Source organism: Apis florea, unplaced genomic scaffold (genome assembly GCF_048593485.1).
Source record: "Apis florea isolate Af1SG1 unplaced genomic scaffold, ASM4859348v1 contig_3756_pilon, whole genome shotgun sequence".
NCBI lineage: Eukaryota > Metazoa > Arthropoda > Insecta > Hymenoptera > Apidae > Apis > Apis florea.
The window spans coordinates 601363-620370 of NW_028256838.1; the positions used below are offsets into that span (position 1 = coordinate 601363).

General features: G+C 29.8%; 1 protein-coding gene across 8 annotated transcripts in view; it reads left to right on the forward strand.

Annotated features, from left to right (window-relative positions):
• slo (calcium-activated potassium channel slo) overlaps positions 1 to 19008 on the forward strand; it is a 114521-nt gene that overhangs the window by 58354 nt on the left and 37159 nt on the right. For 6 of the 8 annotated variants that reach the window (XM_031919197.2, XM_012492047.3, XM_086914897.1 and 3 more), the window contains exons 7-11: positions 4042 to 4152; positions 7562 to 7667; positions 11052 to 11204; positions 12085 to 12240; positions 12606 to 12718. In XM_031919197.2, the coding sequence (XP_031775057.1) occupies positions 4042 to 4152; positions 7562 to 7667; positions 11052 to 11204; positions 12085 to 12240; positions 12606 to 12718 (639 nt within the window). Of the gene's footprint in view, positions 1 to 4041; positions 4153 to 7561; positions 7668 to 11051; positions 11205 to 12084; positions 12241 to 12605; positions 12719 to 16591; positions 16705 to 19008 lie in introns of all 8 variants that reach the window. The other 2 variants (XM_086914895.1, XM_086914896.1) reach the window with 1 other exon arrangement.

Here is a 19008-nt window from a genome sequence, read left to right on the forward strand (position 1 = left end):
TAATTGTATATTGCTAATCATGTGTCACGCGCTATTCAGATTTGAACGAAATGGAATTTTGTCAATGGGCCAATGATCGAATCTTTTAGATTAGGGAAGATTTGTATAGTCATACATATATATATATGTACATTCTTCTTGAATTGATAATTTCATTTATAATTTGTGTCAGCGTGATTTATGCTTTTTATTGTAAAATGACAATAATAAACTCAACATCATCGGTATTAGTATTAACTCTTCAATTATATGAATATTGAATTACTTATATACACGATTATACGCATACGAGTGTGCAGAGTGAGCCATCAACAAATGATAAATAACGTCTTTAATAAAATACATGAATATAGATTATGTTTTCGATATTTTTTTTTTTTTTTCAGAGTTACCAAGGTTATCAATCTCTTCCTAAATGAATCTATATGTTTACTCCTTGCATGTCGTAGTTAACGTTAATAAAATTTCCAACGTATATATATATATATACACATATATATATTATATATATATTTATATATACATATGGATAATGATTTGATACAATTGCAAAATATTTTGATCCTTTGGCACTAACGCATTTCTTTTTAGAAACGACCCGTTAAAATTACAATTTTTTATAATTTTTTTCTTACTGCTCGTGTTTTTCGGAATAATTTAGGTTTTCTTTTTTCTATTCTCATATGTTAATTCTCAACATTTTTTTTTTCCTTTTTTTCAAAAAAGAATCGTTCGACCGGTGTCACATCTCGAGGATTAAAGATTTTCGTCGAGAGAAACGTATCGAGAAAAAAAAAAGAAACTTGTAGATTTATTTAGAGGCAATGATAACGTGGATAACTTTGAAAGTAACGATCCCCGAATTAATTAAAAGAAAAAAAAATAATAATAATATCAAAGTGGATCAGAGTCTTTTTTCCTTTACTTTCAACTCTCGAGAAAGATATTTCGGTCTTTTATCCTCTAACTTAACTCACTCTGTATAATTCATATATTTTTTTTTTTTTTTCGATTTCATATACGTACACAGAGACAATTATTTACGACGGTACTGTTGATCGTTGCACGTACTTACTCGATACATCGAGCAGCGTCCTAGTGACAAATATATTAGTCAAGGTGTCACTCGTCGAATGTATTCACTATATATTCATTTTTCTCTATATTTCACATATGATATTACCATCAACTTTAACTGCTCCTCGAGAGATATTTTGTTTACATAGCTCATCGACAGGCATGAATTTGCGGCGATTTTTTCAAGATGCATTGAACCGCGAGAAAAATTCGAGAAGCGAAATTCTAACCTCAACATGAGACTGTATCATACTCATGAAAAATATTTTCGTATCGTTTGTTATATCGATCGACGAATGTTACAAAAAATACTATGAATAAACGTTCGAATTTCTCGAATGTACGATAACATTTTTCCACGATTTTCGATTTTTTCTCTCTCTCTTTCTCTCTCTGTCTGTCTGTCTCTCTCTCTCTCTCTCTCTCTCTTTCTGTCTATCTACTACATGGGCAAGATAGAACTCGAACGACACGTGAAGAGTCTTCATTCTATTAGGCAATAATATACACAATATATACTCATAATTTCTCTCATATATATATATATATATACACACACACTCACGTATATATCGACATTCACATAACAAAAGCGTCGGCCCCGTACAAGTAGATTTTAAAAAGATAACCTCATCTCTAAGGCTTAATATTTGATATCATGTATTTTGGCCCATGCTGGATTCAGTGACACACAAAATCCGTGTGTTTTTTAATATACTATTTCGTTTTTTTTTTTTTTTTAATCTATATTATAAAACGTCGATCGATCATTGGGAAACAACAAAAAAAAAAAGAATTGTCTGTGTCTGCTGAGTTCATGATGAGCCTCGCATTTTTAGATGCCATATCAAGTAGAAAAGGATTGGGCATGGAATGTCTATGGTGAAGTTTTTCTTATTCGATGCAATAACACTTTTTTCGTCAATTTTAGGCAGTATTTTTTTTTTTTTTTTTTTTGGTCTATTTGTATGAGTTTATTATTACGTTTATAATTAGTGAGAGTATGTGATTTATTAATCTACACAGCACGTAGTGATTAACACGTTAAATTAGAGGAAAAAAAGAATAATGAGTCTTGTGCTTGTATAATTTTATTGCAAGAATCGAACCGTCTCAACGAGCCTGCACTCTTTACATATTTTCATCCAGTTTTTTTGTCATGTTTATTGTATAATGTATGTCTAGCACAGATGATTTACCACGTATGTTGTGTGTGTAACGCTCGCGTGCTCGCATGCAGCGAGCGCGTGTGCATAGTTATTCGATCACGTTAGTCGGCTAAAACGACTCACCTCAATTCCTATCGCAGTTCTGGTAAGTTTAGTCACATTAATTAGTTTCTACTTTTATACATATATATATTATACGTCTATGTTCAATGTGTGTATAATTTTTTATCAAATACGCGGGGATCGCGATTTTTCTAATAAATATTTCCTCGATCTTTAATTTTTAAATAATTATTTTTCGCAAGATTCGTGATTATACAAGTCGCGAGAGACTTTTGTACGTCATTTAAGAAAAAAAATTAAATTAATAAAAAATTACGTATGTGTAGAGCATAATGAGTTTATTCAAATCTCTTTGAAAAAATTTTACATTTTGTTTGGACATATTTTTATGATGAAGTAATAGTGTATTGAAATTTGTTTTATCTATTTGTTTTAAATTTTTCTCATTGTAAAATCGAAAAAAAAAGAGCTCTGAAAATTTTTGAGAGTTAATTTTACATTCTCAAAATAATATTCCACTTAAAAAAGTTACTTTACACAAGATAAAAAGTTCATGAACTCATCGTAAAATTGTATATATATATATTTTTTTTTTATTATTGAATGTTACTACAATAAACTTCAAAACATTTCTTTTATGTAAAGTTATGCGCCGATGATTTATATATTTTTCAAAAACAATTTTAAAAATCTCTTGATGTCATTAAAGCCATGAAAATATTTTTACTTTTGGGAAAAAGTAGAAGGAAAATTATTAGATTCATCAGAACGAGAAGAATGTTCCAATTCCAAACAAGTTATTTCAGTAATTGAAAGTTCGAAAGAAAGGCATTTTATGACATTAATGGCATTGAGAATAACATGATGCCAATTCTAAAGTTTCATTTCACAAAATTGTTTGGAAAAGTGGACAGAACATTGACATCCTTCTGAAAAGGAATATTTCGAAGTTGACAGTGACATCTACCAGTGAAGTACGTAATTTAACCACGACGAATTCTCGAACTTTATCAGTTCTCATATAACCCATTCTGCTCTACATGCTCGTAAAGTTTCATTAAAAACAAAACTTTTTCTATTGTTTCTAACAATACAATTCATATGAATTATATAAATTGTGCAAAGACTTTTGCGACTGATTGTATATATATATATATTATTCCAAATTATTATATAACTAGAATGATAATATCGTTTTCTGATAAATCTCGACGGATCTTTGAATCGAAGATTGTTATTGTGGCAGCAGACTAAACTGGTATATACGAAAATACGTTCTCTATATTTTTTTTTTTTCTTCTCAGCCGATTGCATCGTATATATTTTCGCGCGTATATATTTTTCATTTGACCGTATTTACGCCCTCGAGCGGCATCACGACAAGTGTATATATTCTTTCTCTCTCTCTTTCTGTCTTTCTCTCTTTCTCTCTCTCTCTCTGTCTTTCTGTCTCGAGGAATCGTGTTCAAAGAAAGAAAAAGCAAATGGAAAAACAGCGAAAGCTGGTAGCTGGCAATCAGAGAGAGAAAAAAACGTAACGAAATCGTTAGTCGGTTGATACATATGTATGTATATTATATATATAGAGCGTGTACATGGTAGTTGCTTGTAAATCTTCATTTCTTTTTTTTTTTATTTATTTTCTTCTGTTTTTTTTTTTACTTTTTTTATTTTCGATCATTCGTGTTACTTTAACCGGGAGTGGAATCTAATTCGTTCGTTGTGTTGGCAGACATATTGTCGTGTGTGGCCACATCACCTACGAATCAGTCTCGCACTTCCTCAAGGACTTCTTGCACGAGGACCGCGAGGACGTCGATGTGGAAGTTGTCTTCTTGCATAGGTATGGTTATCGGTCCGATATCTCTTAATTCATTCTTAATCAGACCTCGATGCATATCTATCTTCCCAATTATGGTCTCATTTCGGTCAATTCGAACCTCTGTATAATCTCAGCATGTGCAGCATTAATTGCAGTTTTTTTTTTTTTTTTTAACACGATTATACAGGATGTTTTGACACTTATCCTTCCATGTCCTAACTCACTTGTCGAAAATATTATATATCGAGATCGATCAGATCGATTTTGTTACGATACAATAATAATTCGAACTCAATTGTTATTAAAATTCAATCGATATATATATATATAACGATGTTCTCCACATTTGAGTCATCTCACGTTAAAAATAAATACGCGATGATGCGTATTATACATGTGCTGAACGATATAAAATTAAGTAAGTCTGCTACTGTAATCGTTACCGATAAGCAGTCACTCACGTAAAAAAAAACAATGTCATGCGATATCGATGATTATCACGAAAGCAGTAATAAATCACGTCTGTAATTTATCGTAACGTTGTGACAACTTGGGGTAAGTGTAGGCAATACGATTTGCCTAGGTTTCACAATTATGTATATCAGCTTTCCAGCGGTTACACGGCTAAAGACGATCAGACACTGCCGATCTTATTTCTTTTATTATTCCATTTTCAATGCGGGCTTTTGGGTCAATGCGAATATTAATTTAAGAGCTTAATGTCAAGGCTAATGTTTCGATGGTCAACAGAGAGAGGGAAAACAGGATGTACCGAAATACACAGTGTAGAGAAAGGCCAAGGGTATCTGGTATTCCAATGCACCACGTGTTTCGATTGATCGAGCCATGAGGTCTGATCGTCATTGTCGTAAGGAGTGATCTGTGTTTCCAGGAAAGAGCCAGATCTCGAATTGGAGGGTCTCCTGAAGAGGCATTACACGACCGTGGAGTTTTTTCAGGGCACTATGATGAATGCTGTGGACCTGGAGCGTGTCAAGGTATCCTGAACCCTAAAGCAACAACCATCACACGAATCCTCAACCCTTCAATATCGAATATCCTTACTCTCTGTCCTTTGCGTGGCCGCTCGTGCTTCTTATTTCCTTCTAGTTTTTTAGGTTTTTTGCGCGGTTATTTACTCAACAGCACTTGATCGATCGATATAGTTGTCCAAGAAAGACTATATTTTAAATTAGGTATTCAATTTATGACGTGTATGAAATGTATACGATTAGTTGTCCAGTTTTAATTCTTACTCGATTGTATTTCACTTTCTCTCTTCTATTCTTCTCTCTACGTATTTTGCCATCTTTCACCCTTTTCTTTTTCTGTTTTATTTCTTTTTTTTTTTTTTTTTAATTATACAGTGGTTTGATAATGTATTTGCAATTGAGGTATTGCTTTCTTTATTTTGAAAACGTAATATTTTGCGAATAAAATAATTGTTAGATAGTTAAAATAGTTAAAAGAGATAGTTAATTAGAGGAATCGAAGATATGGAGATAAAAATATGACGAAAAGGAATATATTTAAAAAAAATTTTTTTTTTTGTTATATGTACTACGAATGAAAAAGGCAATTTAAACATAAAATGTGAAATCAAATTTTTTGTGTATTATTTTTTAAGAGGATTCAACATTGAAAGTTCGCCAAATACGCATATAATCAATACATATGGGTATATTATTCATTATTATTATTATACATTTTAATATAAATATAAATTGTCAGTAGTATGAATTAATATTTTACATTTCTCAATATTTCAATTTTATATATTTTTTTTTTTTTTTTGGTAGACATATTCTACACGTATACTCACTCTGAATTTATTAATTTTTGATAATCGAATGCTTTTTTAATTGATCGAATAAAACTCTACATACATATTTAGCATAATAAGAATGCGATCTATACATTTTTATATTTTCTTTCTAAATCATAAATAACAAAATTAACCAAATTGTATTTAATTTTTTTATGAAGAAAATTCCATTTTATGTTTTCTATCTTTACTTGTGAAATTACTTTCTTTTCAATTGTATCACAGATTACATTCTTGTCTTAAATGATTTCTATGAATCTTGAACCACTTGTCGATAATTTAATGTCAATCAAAAAATAATCATCGTCACAGGAATTATTGGAAAAACAATTACAATTAACAAATATAAAACTTTCTTAACCTCAACACTTTCGTCTGCGAAATAGTTTTTATCGTATGACATCACTCTTGAAAATGAACATTTCAAGTGAAATGTTTCTCCATATTCTATTTCGAGATTACGCAGATAATCGCATTAGTCATTTATTAAAAATCACCTTATACATATGTTGGTGTATATACATAGTACACATATATATATGTACATATATGTATATGTACAAACTTATACGTAGAAAGCAATTGCCTGCGACTGCATGGTATGCTGTAATGAGCTATGGAGCCGAATCAGCGTGCAGTAGAGACTTACTTAGATCTATTACAACGTTTATCGTCTATCCTTGACTTACGAGGAAGCATATCTACGTTATGAAATAACGAATGTTGTAGAACAGTGATTCTCAACCTGTGAGCTGCTTTTCATTTAATCTTTTCATCATAATCTTTAGCATTTATAGTAAATGTTGGATAAATAGTCAAAAAATCGAAATCCAAATTTATAAAGTAGAGAAGTAGCGAAATTTAGAAAAATTAAATTATTTGATCAAAGCTTACAGTTCTCTTCGAATTTTACACAAATATACAGAATATTTGCAATACCAGTGTACGATAAAAACTGGGTAAATCGAAACTCAAATTGTGTATTTATGAAATAGGATATATCGAAATAGTATATTGAACCAATATCAAAATTCCTTTTATACTTTCTTGAATACAGAAACATTTATCAGAATATATATAGTAAAATTTGTATAAGTATCCAAAAATCGAGATTCGATGCAATTATGAAGTAAAGATATTTTGTTAAACATAAGATACAATAAAAATTGGATAAATATCAGAGCTCAAATTTGTACATTTTTCGAAAGTATTGAAATTTAATCTTCGCATGGCTCGATCAGAATTCTGCAATAACGATGACTATCGACCATTGACACTTATCTGATGTTTACTATATTTATCTTACATGAAAAGAATGAAATCGCAAGATGCGTGAATATTGGATAAAAGGAAATTTAAAGATTAATTTAAAGAAGGTTGGGAAACGATCCGAATTAGAATGTCTTGATGTTCCTCGAAAGTCTGACGCTAAACACAACAGCATTATTACTACTATTTACTACTACTTATGTTATAAGTCGAATCTCCGCCCATCTCTGGCGGACCTACTCAGCGATAATTCGCAAAAAAGGCGTCCTCCGATATCTGAGGTGAACGTTATTTATGAAAAGAAACGTATCATTTTGTCGGGCTCGTGCCATTTAGGAAACCACCAGATCTCGAGCTGGAGGGACTATTCAAACGGCACTTCACCACCGTGGAGTTCTTTCAGGGGACCATCATGAACCCCATTGATCTGCAACGGGTCAAGGTGAGTCTGATATCTATTCTGTCCCCTCCAAAGTTAATGATAAAAATCCTCGTCCCCTTCTCAACATATGCAAGATAATTACACCGACTTGTATCAACCTGCGTGTATTATTTGGCGAACGCCACTGTGCATATTTACATACGTATGCGTGTACAATATGTCCTTGAAACGGTGGAATATTTTTCTGCAGAGATGAAAATAAAATTGTCATTATATTTAAAATTTTTTAAGCGTGAATCCCATAGAAATTTTATTCCAATATTTTTTCATATTCGAATGGCATGCTAATTTTGGTTATTATTTTGATTTTACGTTTGTGATAGTAGTATTTGAAACATTTTGTGAAAATTTAGGAATAATTTGAGAAAATAATTAGGATTATATATTAATTTATTTATTAAATATTTAATTAGCACTAGTTGAATTTTAATATAAAATAATTCTAATATATATAAAAATGATATAAAGAAAAGTTTTTAATATCACGAAAGAAATATTGTTGAAGGATATAGTATAAAATGCGTTGCGTAAAATAGATGGAAAGAAAAACACATTCAATAACAATATATTATTTATATTATTAACATAATAGTTTTGTTTAAAACAATTTTAAAAATATTCCACTATTTTCAAATTAATTGAACATATCGTATACATATATTTATGTACATACATATACATCTTTGTGCTCAACATTCACAGGATCATCGAGTTATCGTATTCCTTCGTTGTGTCATAGCAGCTTCCATGACGTAGTACTTGTACTTTGAACTTTTTATTATTGTATTCAGAATATTATTATAATTATATTTGTTGTCAAAATATTCAATTAAAATTATTTTTAATAATATAAATTTCATATGAATATTAATGAAATATAATATTTAGATTAAATATATGTTCTTTAAGAGACTAAATAAATTATAGAATATAAAAAAAAAAAAAAACAGAGGAAAAGATTTATATTTCAATAATTTTTCAATAAATGAAATATTATTTTGTATTTATGAATCGAATATTTTTAAAAGATGACATATACATTTGATAAAAATATGATTTTTCATAATGATTTATTTAATATATAATATAAGTGTTGAATAATTTTAATTTCAGTTTTGATTTTAATTAAAAATAAAATTATGTTCCAAATATTATTTATAAATATATATTTAAATATAATATATTAAAGATTTTCAGTCAATACTTTTTGTATGTTTCATATACATTGTAATTGTACATTGAAACTGTATATTATAGTGGTATTTCCTATCGTTGCCATTAGAAAGATAAGTATACGCTTTCTCACGAGTGTTCGCCTACACTCTTCTTATAAATACTGTTCCTCCTAATATTTCAGCGTCTAAGATATGGGCTTGCCAATAATAAGCATCGCTGGTTTTCTTTGTTTCTATTCTTTTTTTGTTTTTTCCTTTTTTTTCATTTATAGTTTATAACATAGTTTACAAGTTAGATGTTAATTATAAATATATATTATTAAGTATAATTTAAGTATAAGTTATTCAAGTATATCATATTTAGTTTTTAATTTACAATAAATAAAATTGCATTTAATTGTAAAGTACAATGTATATATATATATACATTATATATTAAGTATATATTATTACTTATCAGAAAGTACAAGGGATATGGTCTCATGGTTGCTGCTTCAAACTTTTAGTAGTCGTTCGAAAACGTGCGAAAGGACAAATGTTGTTGTTCCAAAATAATTGTTGCCTGTATGTACCCTTCTGTGCATATTGACGATGTTTCATGAAATCCCTTTGACGCGCTTTCCATGCTGTCATCTGCTTTCGTGTTCCAATTATGTAATAGCTCGTACAAGTTTGATCGAATACACGATATCTCAGCAATCGTTGAACGATAAAGTTATCGAATGAAACTCAAAAGTTTTTTTTTCAATAATTCTCCCTCGATTAGAAATTCTTCGAAAGTATATCGTTGTGCATCTCGTAATCTTTTGCCAACTTTGGACTTTGAAAAATGCTAATTATATCTGCAAAAAAAAAAGAAAAAGAATTCTTAGTTTCTTCTGACGTTAATATGTATACATATGTTGACGTCTGTAAAATAAGTCTCTCGAAGATTGTTTACACCTATTGGATACAACTATGTGTCTACTATCAATCCAGGTGGGTAAGTGCTTGTGAATGAAGTTTAAATAAATCATTATCATTTCTAATATAATATTACTTTTTTCTGTTGAAGATTTAGTTTAAAATAGCGATTAACAATTCTTTATTATTAAGTACATAGATTCTGCATTTAAAGAAGAAAGAAAGAAAAAAAGGAAAAGTGACAGAATAGTATGCTTGTATGCTAATATTTCTTTTATATCGATTAAATTTAAGTCAGGTTGTAGATGCGCATGTTGACGATATTTTTATATCATTTTGATGATTTAATAATATTTTAGAAATATTGTGAAGATTTGCTTTGAAATATGCGTCGAAGATACTGCAAAATATAATATAGAGATCGAGATTTTTATACTTCATTTTTTTTTTTTTTAATAGAATTATATAAATTATATTAACATTGTATTCTCATAAGTTACATTATCGTTTATCCCATTTTTTTTTTTCAAGAGTTTAAAATCATAAAAGCATTGAAAGTTTCAAGGACTTGAAAGTTTTTTCCAAGAGTTTCGAGTGTTTTGTTCTTAATAAGTGAATACATGAAGAATTTTGGAATGCAATACCCGACAATTTAATATCATATTTTCATTTTATTCATGTAATATCGATTTTCATACGTATATATATACATATATATATATATATTTTTCTCAGTATCTACAACGCATGCCAATAGTTATCTATATACTGTTAAACGCTTATAAAAAAGTGTGTATATTATATGTAGTTGCATATTCCTGCATATTCGATGTACCGATTAGTTTTCCCGTGTTCTCTTTGCCTGATATTCGTCATTTCCCCCCCTCTCCCCCTCCCCCTCCCCCCCCCTCCAGAAAAAACACATTTCACTTGATCAAAAATCACAGAACCATACATATGGCGGACTTTACTTTACTTTACTTTTTACAAATGATTTACAATGATCGATAACATTTTTATCAGGTATATTTCCCATATATATTTGAAAGCAATCAAACGACACGTGAAATTGTACAATTGTTATTTGCATTGAATAATGATCGAATAGAATAAGTTTTGCGCTACATTTTTCTTTCGCTAATGATTCCTTAGTTTTGAAAATTTGTTCAAAAGCAGTTTCTATTTTGTAATTGCTTTCCATTTCCATCTTCGTCCAACCTCCCCACATACTACTACTATACACCTCCTTGATTCCATTTCGCTCGTTTATTTTATCCGCGGGACAAAATGTTTCGATCGTTTTTAGGTCCACGAGGCAGACGCGTGTTTGGTTCTGGCGAACAAGTACTGTCAAGATCCAGATGCGGAAGACGCAGCAAACATCATGCGTGTCATCTCCATCAAGAACTATTCGGATGACATTCGCGTTATCATTCAATTAATGCAATATCACAACAAGGTATTGCTTATATCATTCGATATTTTGCATGTGTGATTTAAGTTTCCGCTCGAAGGATTTTCATATAATGAATAATTCTAAATTTTATACCTTTAATATGAAAGTAAATTTTCGATTAACAAATTTAAAGATGATATTTTATTAAATGGCTGCAATTATATCCGATCAGGACTTAAAGGGAAATCTACTGTTGAAATTTAATAATGCTTCGCATATATATATATATATATATTATAATAATGTGCTGAATATCCAAACAAGTTGGGTGATTGCAGTTTATAATAAATTTCAGATATCGATAAAACTTTTAATTAAATATTAGTTACATGTTGATTATAATAACTAATTATGATATAAAATATAATTATTGTCGATTTATTGGATTCAATGGAAATTCAATGGATATTTGAATAATCGATACTTTATTTTGTTTAATTTTATTCAAATTTTTCTTTCGATTTTCTATTTCTATCAATCGTTAAAATTTTTCACAAAATTAACATAAATTTTTATTCATTATTCAGAAACATAACTATATATATTTATATATTTTAATTCTAATTAATCTATGTATAATACATATTTAGATTATAGATCAATAATTTTAAACTTATTATTTAATGTTTTAACATACAGTTTCGAGAACGATATCGTTAATAATTCGCGATACTCTCAGAAAGTAATTAAAATAATGAATAACTGGATTATTATTTCGCAATCAATGATTAATAAAATACTTCTCTAATTGCTTTCAACGACTTGGTTCCATCATTCGAGCAAAATATCTTTTGACAAAAAGAAGCTGTCTTGCTTTAACGACCTGATACGTACATTTTTACACTTTTAATATCTAATATTCGTTCGAAATTTTACGTTTCAGGCCTACTTACTAAACATTCCATCATGGGACTGGAAACAGGGCGACGACGTGATTTGCCTGGCCGAGTTGAAGCTGGGCTTCATCGCACAGTCCTGTCTAGCGCCGGGTTTCAGCACGATGATGGCCAATCTTTTCGCCATGCGTTCCTTCAAGACGGTCAGTAGAATGTCGTTCTAAGGACGACAGAAAAATCTGCCGATCTTTTCTCATCTATGCATGTGTGAACAAGGTTCCTTAGGTTTTTTTCACGGTTCACTTGTTCACAGCGACCTCGCGATTTTTATTAATAATCGAAAATAATACACGGAATATCAAATATCTCGTTCTTCTCTCTTACCTTTATTACTCGCTTTTTCGAATAAGACGCGTTTGTTTAAATTAAATTATCCACGTTGAAAAATTGGAGAGAGAGAGAAAAAGGAAAAAACGCAAGTAGGTTGGTGTCGCTGTGAACAAAAGCGCGAATCCGTACATGCATAGGAGCGTGTGTAATTTAGAAATGGTTGGTTGATTGGTACCAGTCACCCGATATGCAGGCTTGGCAGAATGACTACCTTCGTGGAACTGGAATGGAGATGTACACCGAAACACTGAGCCCTACCTTCATTGGAATGCCCTTTGCCAAAGCCACTGAGTAAGTCGGTCCATGACCAATCCAACATCCAACAGATACCTGCATATCTGATTCAAGAGACGTGGCTCTGTGGTTCCGTTCGTCGAGTCATTGTGTTTATATATATATATATATATGTTATACACATATCCATATTTTGCATTAACAACGATATAAATATTTTATCGATCTGAATTAATGAATAATTAATTACTGATTAGAAGAGTCACTCGATTCGGATAATTTGTCAAATTTGAGAAATATGTAGAGATTGGAGTATCCATATAATTTTTAACAGAAATTTATATTATTGAAAATAGAATTACACGAGCGCTCGAGTGATAATAAATAAAAATGGAAGAAAATACGAAAATAAATTTCTATAAATCTTCTACATCTCTCTCATCTTTTGACTCCTCATTATTCATCGATCTCGTTCGTTCTATTTTATATACAATTAACAAAAATATCGATCCAATCCGAGTTTTCTGTTGAAACAATGAATAATATCTCAGATTCTATTTAAAAATCGAATATAGGAAACGTGCTTTTGTTCAAAAATAATAAATAATCTTTTCACTTATTTATATCGTTAAATACGTATCAAAATACTGTATCGAAAATTCTCAAAATTCTATCTCAGAGTAACACGGATTCGATCGACCTCGGTTCACTTGCTCTCTTCTTGTGTGTTCACGTTAACGTGACGACGGAACCATTTGGAGAAGGATTCGCAGTCTCTTGAATCGGAACGAAAAAAAAAAAAAAAAAAGAAAAAAAAAATAAAAAAAGGATGAAGCTTCGCCTCGCCTATGTCTTTCACTACGCTCCACTCCGCTATATACATTATATGGATTATATCTACATCTATATATATATCTATACTATACATGAACGTATATTAACTGTATATTGTACAGTACCAAGTATCTGTGCTCTACACCTAATCGATGTAAGCCACCTCTAATCGCTTCAGTAACGTTTTTCTGTATTTTTTCACTCTCTTTCTCTGTCAGTTCTACGCACGACGGTTTGAAGTCGAACCGATTTATACCGTGGCTCGCAAAAAGATTCGTTTCAAATGAATCTTCCGTGGAAGAAGGATTCGATTTAATTTTTCTTTTGTTTGAAATTTTACTGTGTGATAAGCATTTCGATTTAAAAATGATCATTTTATTCATGATTGGTTAAAAATTCTGATTAATATATTCAAATATTTCTATTCCAATCTATTGTTTAATTTTTAATTTAAAATCTTTCATCGTATGTATGTTGTTTCAATTCATTGAAACTTTTTGAATTTTTTTACAGCAACATTTGAACAATTGAAAAATCAAAAATTATTTATGGGCAATTAAAGATTTCACGTCAAGTCCTTTTTTCCATCTTTTCCAAATCGTGAGCGTATTTTACAAACATAATTTGTATAAATAAAATATGATTTTTATGCTTGAATACTCCACGGTATCGATTGGCTCGAACGCTCACCGTTGCGTATAATGAAAATTTGCAACAACGACAAGCATAAACGGCAACTGGATGATTGGTAAGCATTAGGAATTATAGCTAGTAGGTATCATCTCGCTTAGTGATTCGATCAGTGTTGAAAGGCGATTATATATGAGAATCGAAGGTACTACTTACGTATGTTTGTTACTTCGTGTCAGTGAAAAATTGCTGTTGGTCATTACCTGTTCAGGATTATTTATCTATCTATCATAGATATGTGTAGTAACGAATATATGACGTATAAAATGGAATTTATTCGGTTATTTGTAAAAATATTCGCCTTACATAGATGACAAGAATATTTCAATTGTGGTCAGGTGGTATAATCGTATACAATCGTAGTGTGATGTTGTTCGAAAATTGTACGAAGATTAGTATATATATTTTTTTTTTCCAAATCTCATTCAACGAAGGTCAGTCAAGAAACGAAAAAATTGTAACAAAAGTAATTTATCTGCTGTCTGAGCTGTCCCATTTAAGAAAAACGGGGAAGTATATTCGAAAGAATTAAACGGATCACGTAGAACGTAGATAGATTTCATAGAAATATTTTTATAAATTTTTATTAATCAAATTTTATTTCCAGAAAACTAATTAGATAATTAGAATATTCCTGTACGAATCGTTTGTTATTCTTGGCAAAACTTTCTCTCTATTCGAGAAATACCACGCATGCAGGATATTTCAGAACGGATAGTACGAGCATGCAGAAAGTGATTCTACATGCTATAAATGAATCGAAGGAAAAATGATTAAATTGTTGTTGAAGGCTTTGCTTTCGAGTAAATTAAGTTTGAAAAATGATTTAAATTTGAATGATATTTCTGATTGAATACGAATGAACAATGGATAGGATATTATAAGTGTAAAAATACACACAAAAAAAAAAGAGAAAATTTTTTAATATAAATATTAGTTAAAAAAATTTGAAAATTCTTTTATCTTGCATAAGATAATTTCTCAACTGAATATAAAACATTCGATTGTAGATCCAAATTAAATAAACAATATACTATTTCGATCACGAATGAGACTTCGATTTTGCATTTAAATAAATCTAAGAAAAAAAATGAAAATTTTACCATTCAAAACCTATTCAAAAAATAGTAAAAACCATATCCTTGAATTCACTTTTTGTTTCATTCCGATATCTGAATCGGTTGTCGAGATATGGATACTCAAAGTGTCCATAATACTTAAGATAGTGCTGAGAATATGAATAAGCCTCGTGACCTACATTTTTTCCTGGAAATGCATACGTTCTTCCAAGAATTACATCTGTCTGAAGTTTTGGATAGATCGGTGAAGTGCGAGGGAGAGAATCGAGTAAGAGATAAAGACAGAGATTGCAAACGATTAAAAAATTACCTTTTTCTTTACACGACGATATCTCGGGAACCGGAAGTCGTATCGAGATAAATGAAAAGGCGTTTTAAAGGACAAGGTTCCGCGTTTCTAACGATCTTTCATTCGTCGATCAAAAGTCACTATCTTCGGAATTATAGCGATTTAAAATTTTACTAATTTTAATAGGATTTAATGTAAGGTAAATTACACGTGTGATAGATGCGTTTATTTCGGGATAAATATTCTTTATAACGATCTTACTAATGATTTTTTTAAAATTAGTTCAAGATAAATTGCATTTTTACTTATTCGATCAAATTTAATTATGTTAATTAATCGAACGGATTTGATAAGTTTCGTAAAAAGGAAGATCTTTAAAATGTAATCTTCAATATCGTAATCTTCTTTTCTACGATACACTTGTACGAAATCAACTGTTGGACTTGATAATCATTATGCTCTCCTTCAGCTGCCCTACATTCATTCGTTACTCTTGCCGATGGATATATCTTATCGATCTTTAATTACCAATGTCATCAAAATCTCGAACAATTATCCTTTAAATTTATCCCAACATCTATAACCAAATAAAATATTCAATCTCGACATTCATTCTACTTTTCATTTATTTTCACGCGTAATAATATCCATCTACTCGATTCAATCAATTTCGATCGAAAACTTAGCAATTTCAATCATGCTTTAAAAAGAAGAAGAAGAAGAAAAACTCTTAAACTTACTCTCGAGAACGAAGCTCAACACTTTCTCATTCCCTCCTTTTCGATTCATTCTTGCGCCTAGAATTATCCATTATTTCGTCGGCTTGATCACGTATCATCCGTGCTGAGACACTCTGCACATCTATTTGACGGATGAATGATAATTCGTGCGAAAACCGATGTTATCCTATCTTGTTCATCCTGCACGACGAGATGCGGACCACGAGGTCAGCGTCCTTCCTCGTGTCAGGCTCAGCCAGTTATTTAGATAGATTATGAAAGGTTTGATGACGTGGGGCTTGATTGGTTGGTGTTTCAGTCGCCGGATACTCAGGCGTGGCAGAATGATTACCTGCAGGGCACGGGCTGCGAGATGTACACGGAAACCCTCTCCCCGTCCTTTACCGGGATGACATTTCCCCAAGCCAGCGAGTAAGTTCTCGCTGTCATTGGTTGTCACACAATTTGCAAACAATTTTTATCAACATACATATATACATACATACATATATAAACATGCGTATACCCATCACGCATATACAAACGAAACGCAAACACGTAGCGATCGCGTGGTAAAAAAAAAAAAAAAAAAGAACGAGTTGTGACAATGAGATTTTTTACACATACACATACACGGATACTCGAAATATATGAACACTGATAGTGCGAGATTTTTTTTTTTTTTTTTGTTTCTCTGCCTGTTTTTTACATAATTGTTGATCTCGCACACTTTTTAAATGTATACCTCATCGGTGTGAAACGTGTACATATACATTTATTACATACTATATATTATTGATTACGAGATTACAATTGTCACCCTTCACCTCGGTTTTATTGATTATCCCTTGAAACATGTTTTTTCTTTCTCTCGTGTATCTCTCGGGATCGTTTTTTCTTTTTTTATTTTTTATTTTTTATTTTTTATTTTTTTTTTTTTGGCTAGTGTAGTTTTTGTTTTGTTTGGTAATTTGGTATTTTGAATGTATCTTTGAAATTTTTATATACACACACACATATATATATATATATATTAAGCCGATCGTTTGAATAGTAACGTTTGTTATTTTTCTCTTTTTTTCTTTTTGTTAACCAGCTATCTCTGGTTTTCACCACCAATTTGTACGAACAATTTTGCACCAATTTTTTTTTACATTGCGTGTAGAAGTAGTAGTGATGCCAGATCGGTGCAGATTTCGCGACAATTTATGCGAGTAAAATAACTCTCAATGTTTTTTTTTTTTGAAATCTTAAAATTTAATTTTATTGCATATCTTTTTCAAAAAATTTTCTTATTTTATTTATAAATTATCTTGTTTTGATCAAATATCTAATCTAAAATAATAAATTTATCATCGTTTAAAGAATTCTTTAAATGCTAATTTAAATACTTTTAATTTGCTTTATTTCTGTGTCCTAGATTCTAATACTAAAATAATTTATGTAACATATATTGCAATATATATTATGAGTTAAAAATCATTTTGACTTTATAATTAAAAATAATAATTGCACGATATTTTTATTAAAAATGATTTCTTTATTACATTACCTTTTAATCGTTTTCGTTATTTAAATTTTTTTAACGTTTAAAAAATTAAAAAAATTTTGTCCGACGAAATCTGCATATCATCTGTTTAAGATTGTATTTTGTTTTTCAGTAATATCTTTACGGCTTCATACAGTATAAAATAATGAAACATTTTAAAAGAAATATATTGTTTTTAGCAATATATTATAATAATATATTCAATTTTACCTGGCATATATTTTTGACATTTTATGCATAAGTTTTTTCCTTTTTAGGGATATATATATGTATACAATATATACATATACATATGAAGACGGGTTTTCTTTCCATTTTTATTCTTCTTCTCTAGTGTGTGTTCTTAGTTGTAGCGTTCTAATCTTCTCTTAACAAAACACGTTCGTTGTACACGCATGCCTGCTGCTCTCTACTTTACATCAGATGCATACATTTTCGTATGTATAACATGTTCACACGAATTATAGAAAACCTCTTGAACGAGCTCGCAGTTTTTACATTCCAAGTAGGTTAATATTTAATGTAATTTATAAATTCCTTATACTTTATTCGATTCCTGTTGTTGTGATAAATCCAGTGATAAATATCGTTGGGAAAAATAGTAACTGTCTCTTTTAAATATATTTATTAATATAACATTTCAACATTTTTTACGTATCATCTGTATACGTGTTGTATTTTATAATTATTGATCGAATTTTAAGTAATACGAAAAATATTTAATAAATTTGATTGAAATTGTTATTATTATTATTATTTTTTTTTTCTTTTTACAACAACTTCATTGCGTTCTAAAAAATATGAGATGTTAATGATTTAACTTAACGAGATGTAATTAAATATACTTCTGTAATTTATTACACAATATTTCTTCAATAATGGAAATTCGATAATTACATATAATCTGTATGATTGATTGTGTGTTTAAAGTTGTTTCTTTTCTTCTGGGAATACGAAGAAAATTTATTTATTTAACTTTATTGATACGTAATTTCTTTCAATTTTCTATATCGAGCCAATTCTCATTATCGACTTTTTTTTTATTTTATTCTATATACTCTTTCTCTTTCTATATTTTAAAATCTAATATTTTAGAATCTAATTAAATTGTTAATATATATATTGTTTTATTGTTTTTTATCTTTCATCTTTCTTTTTTTTTTTTTTTCGTTTTTCTCAAGTATTGC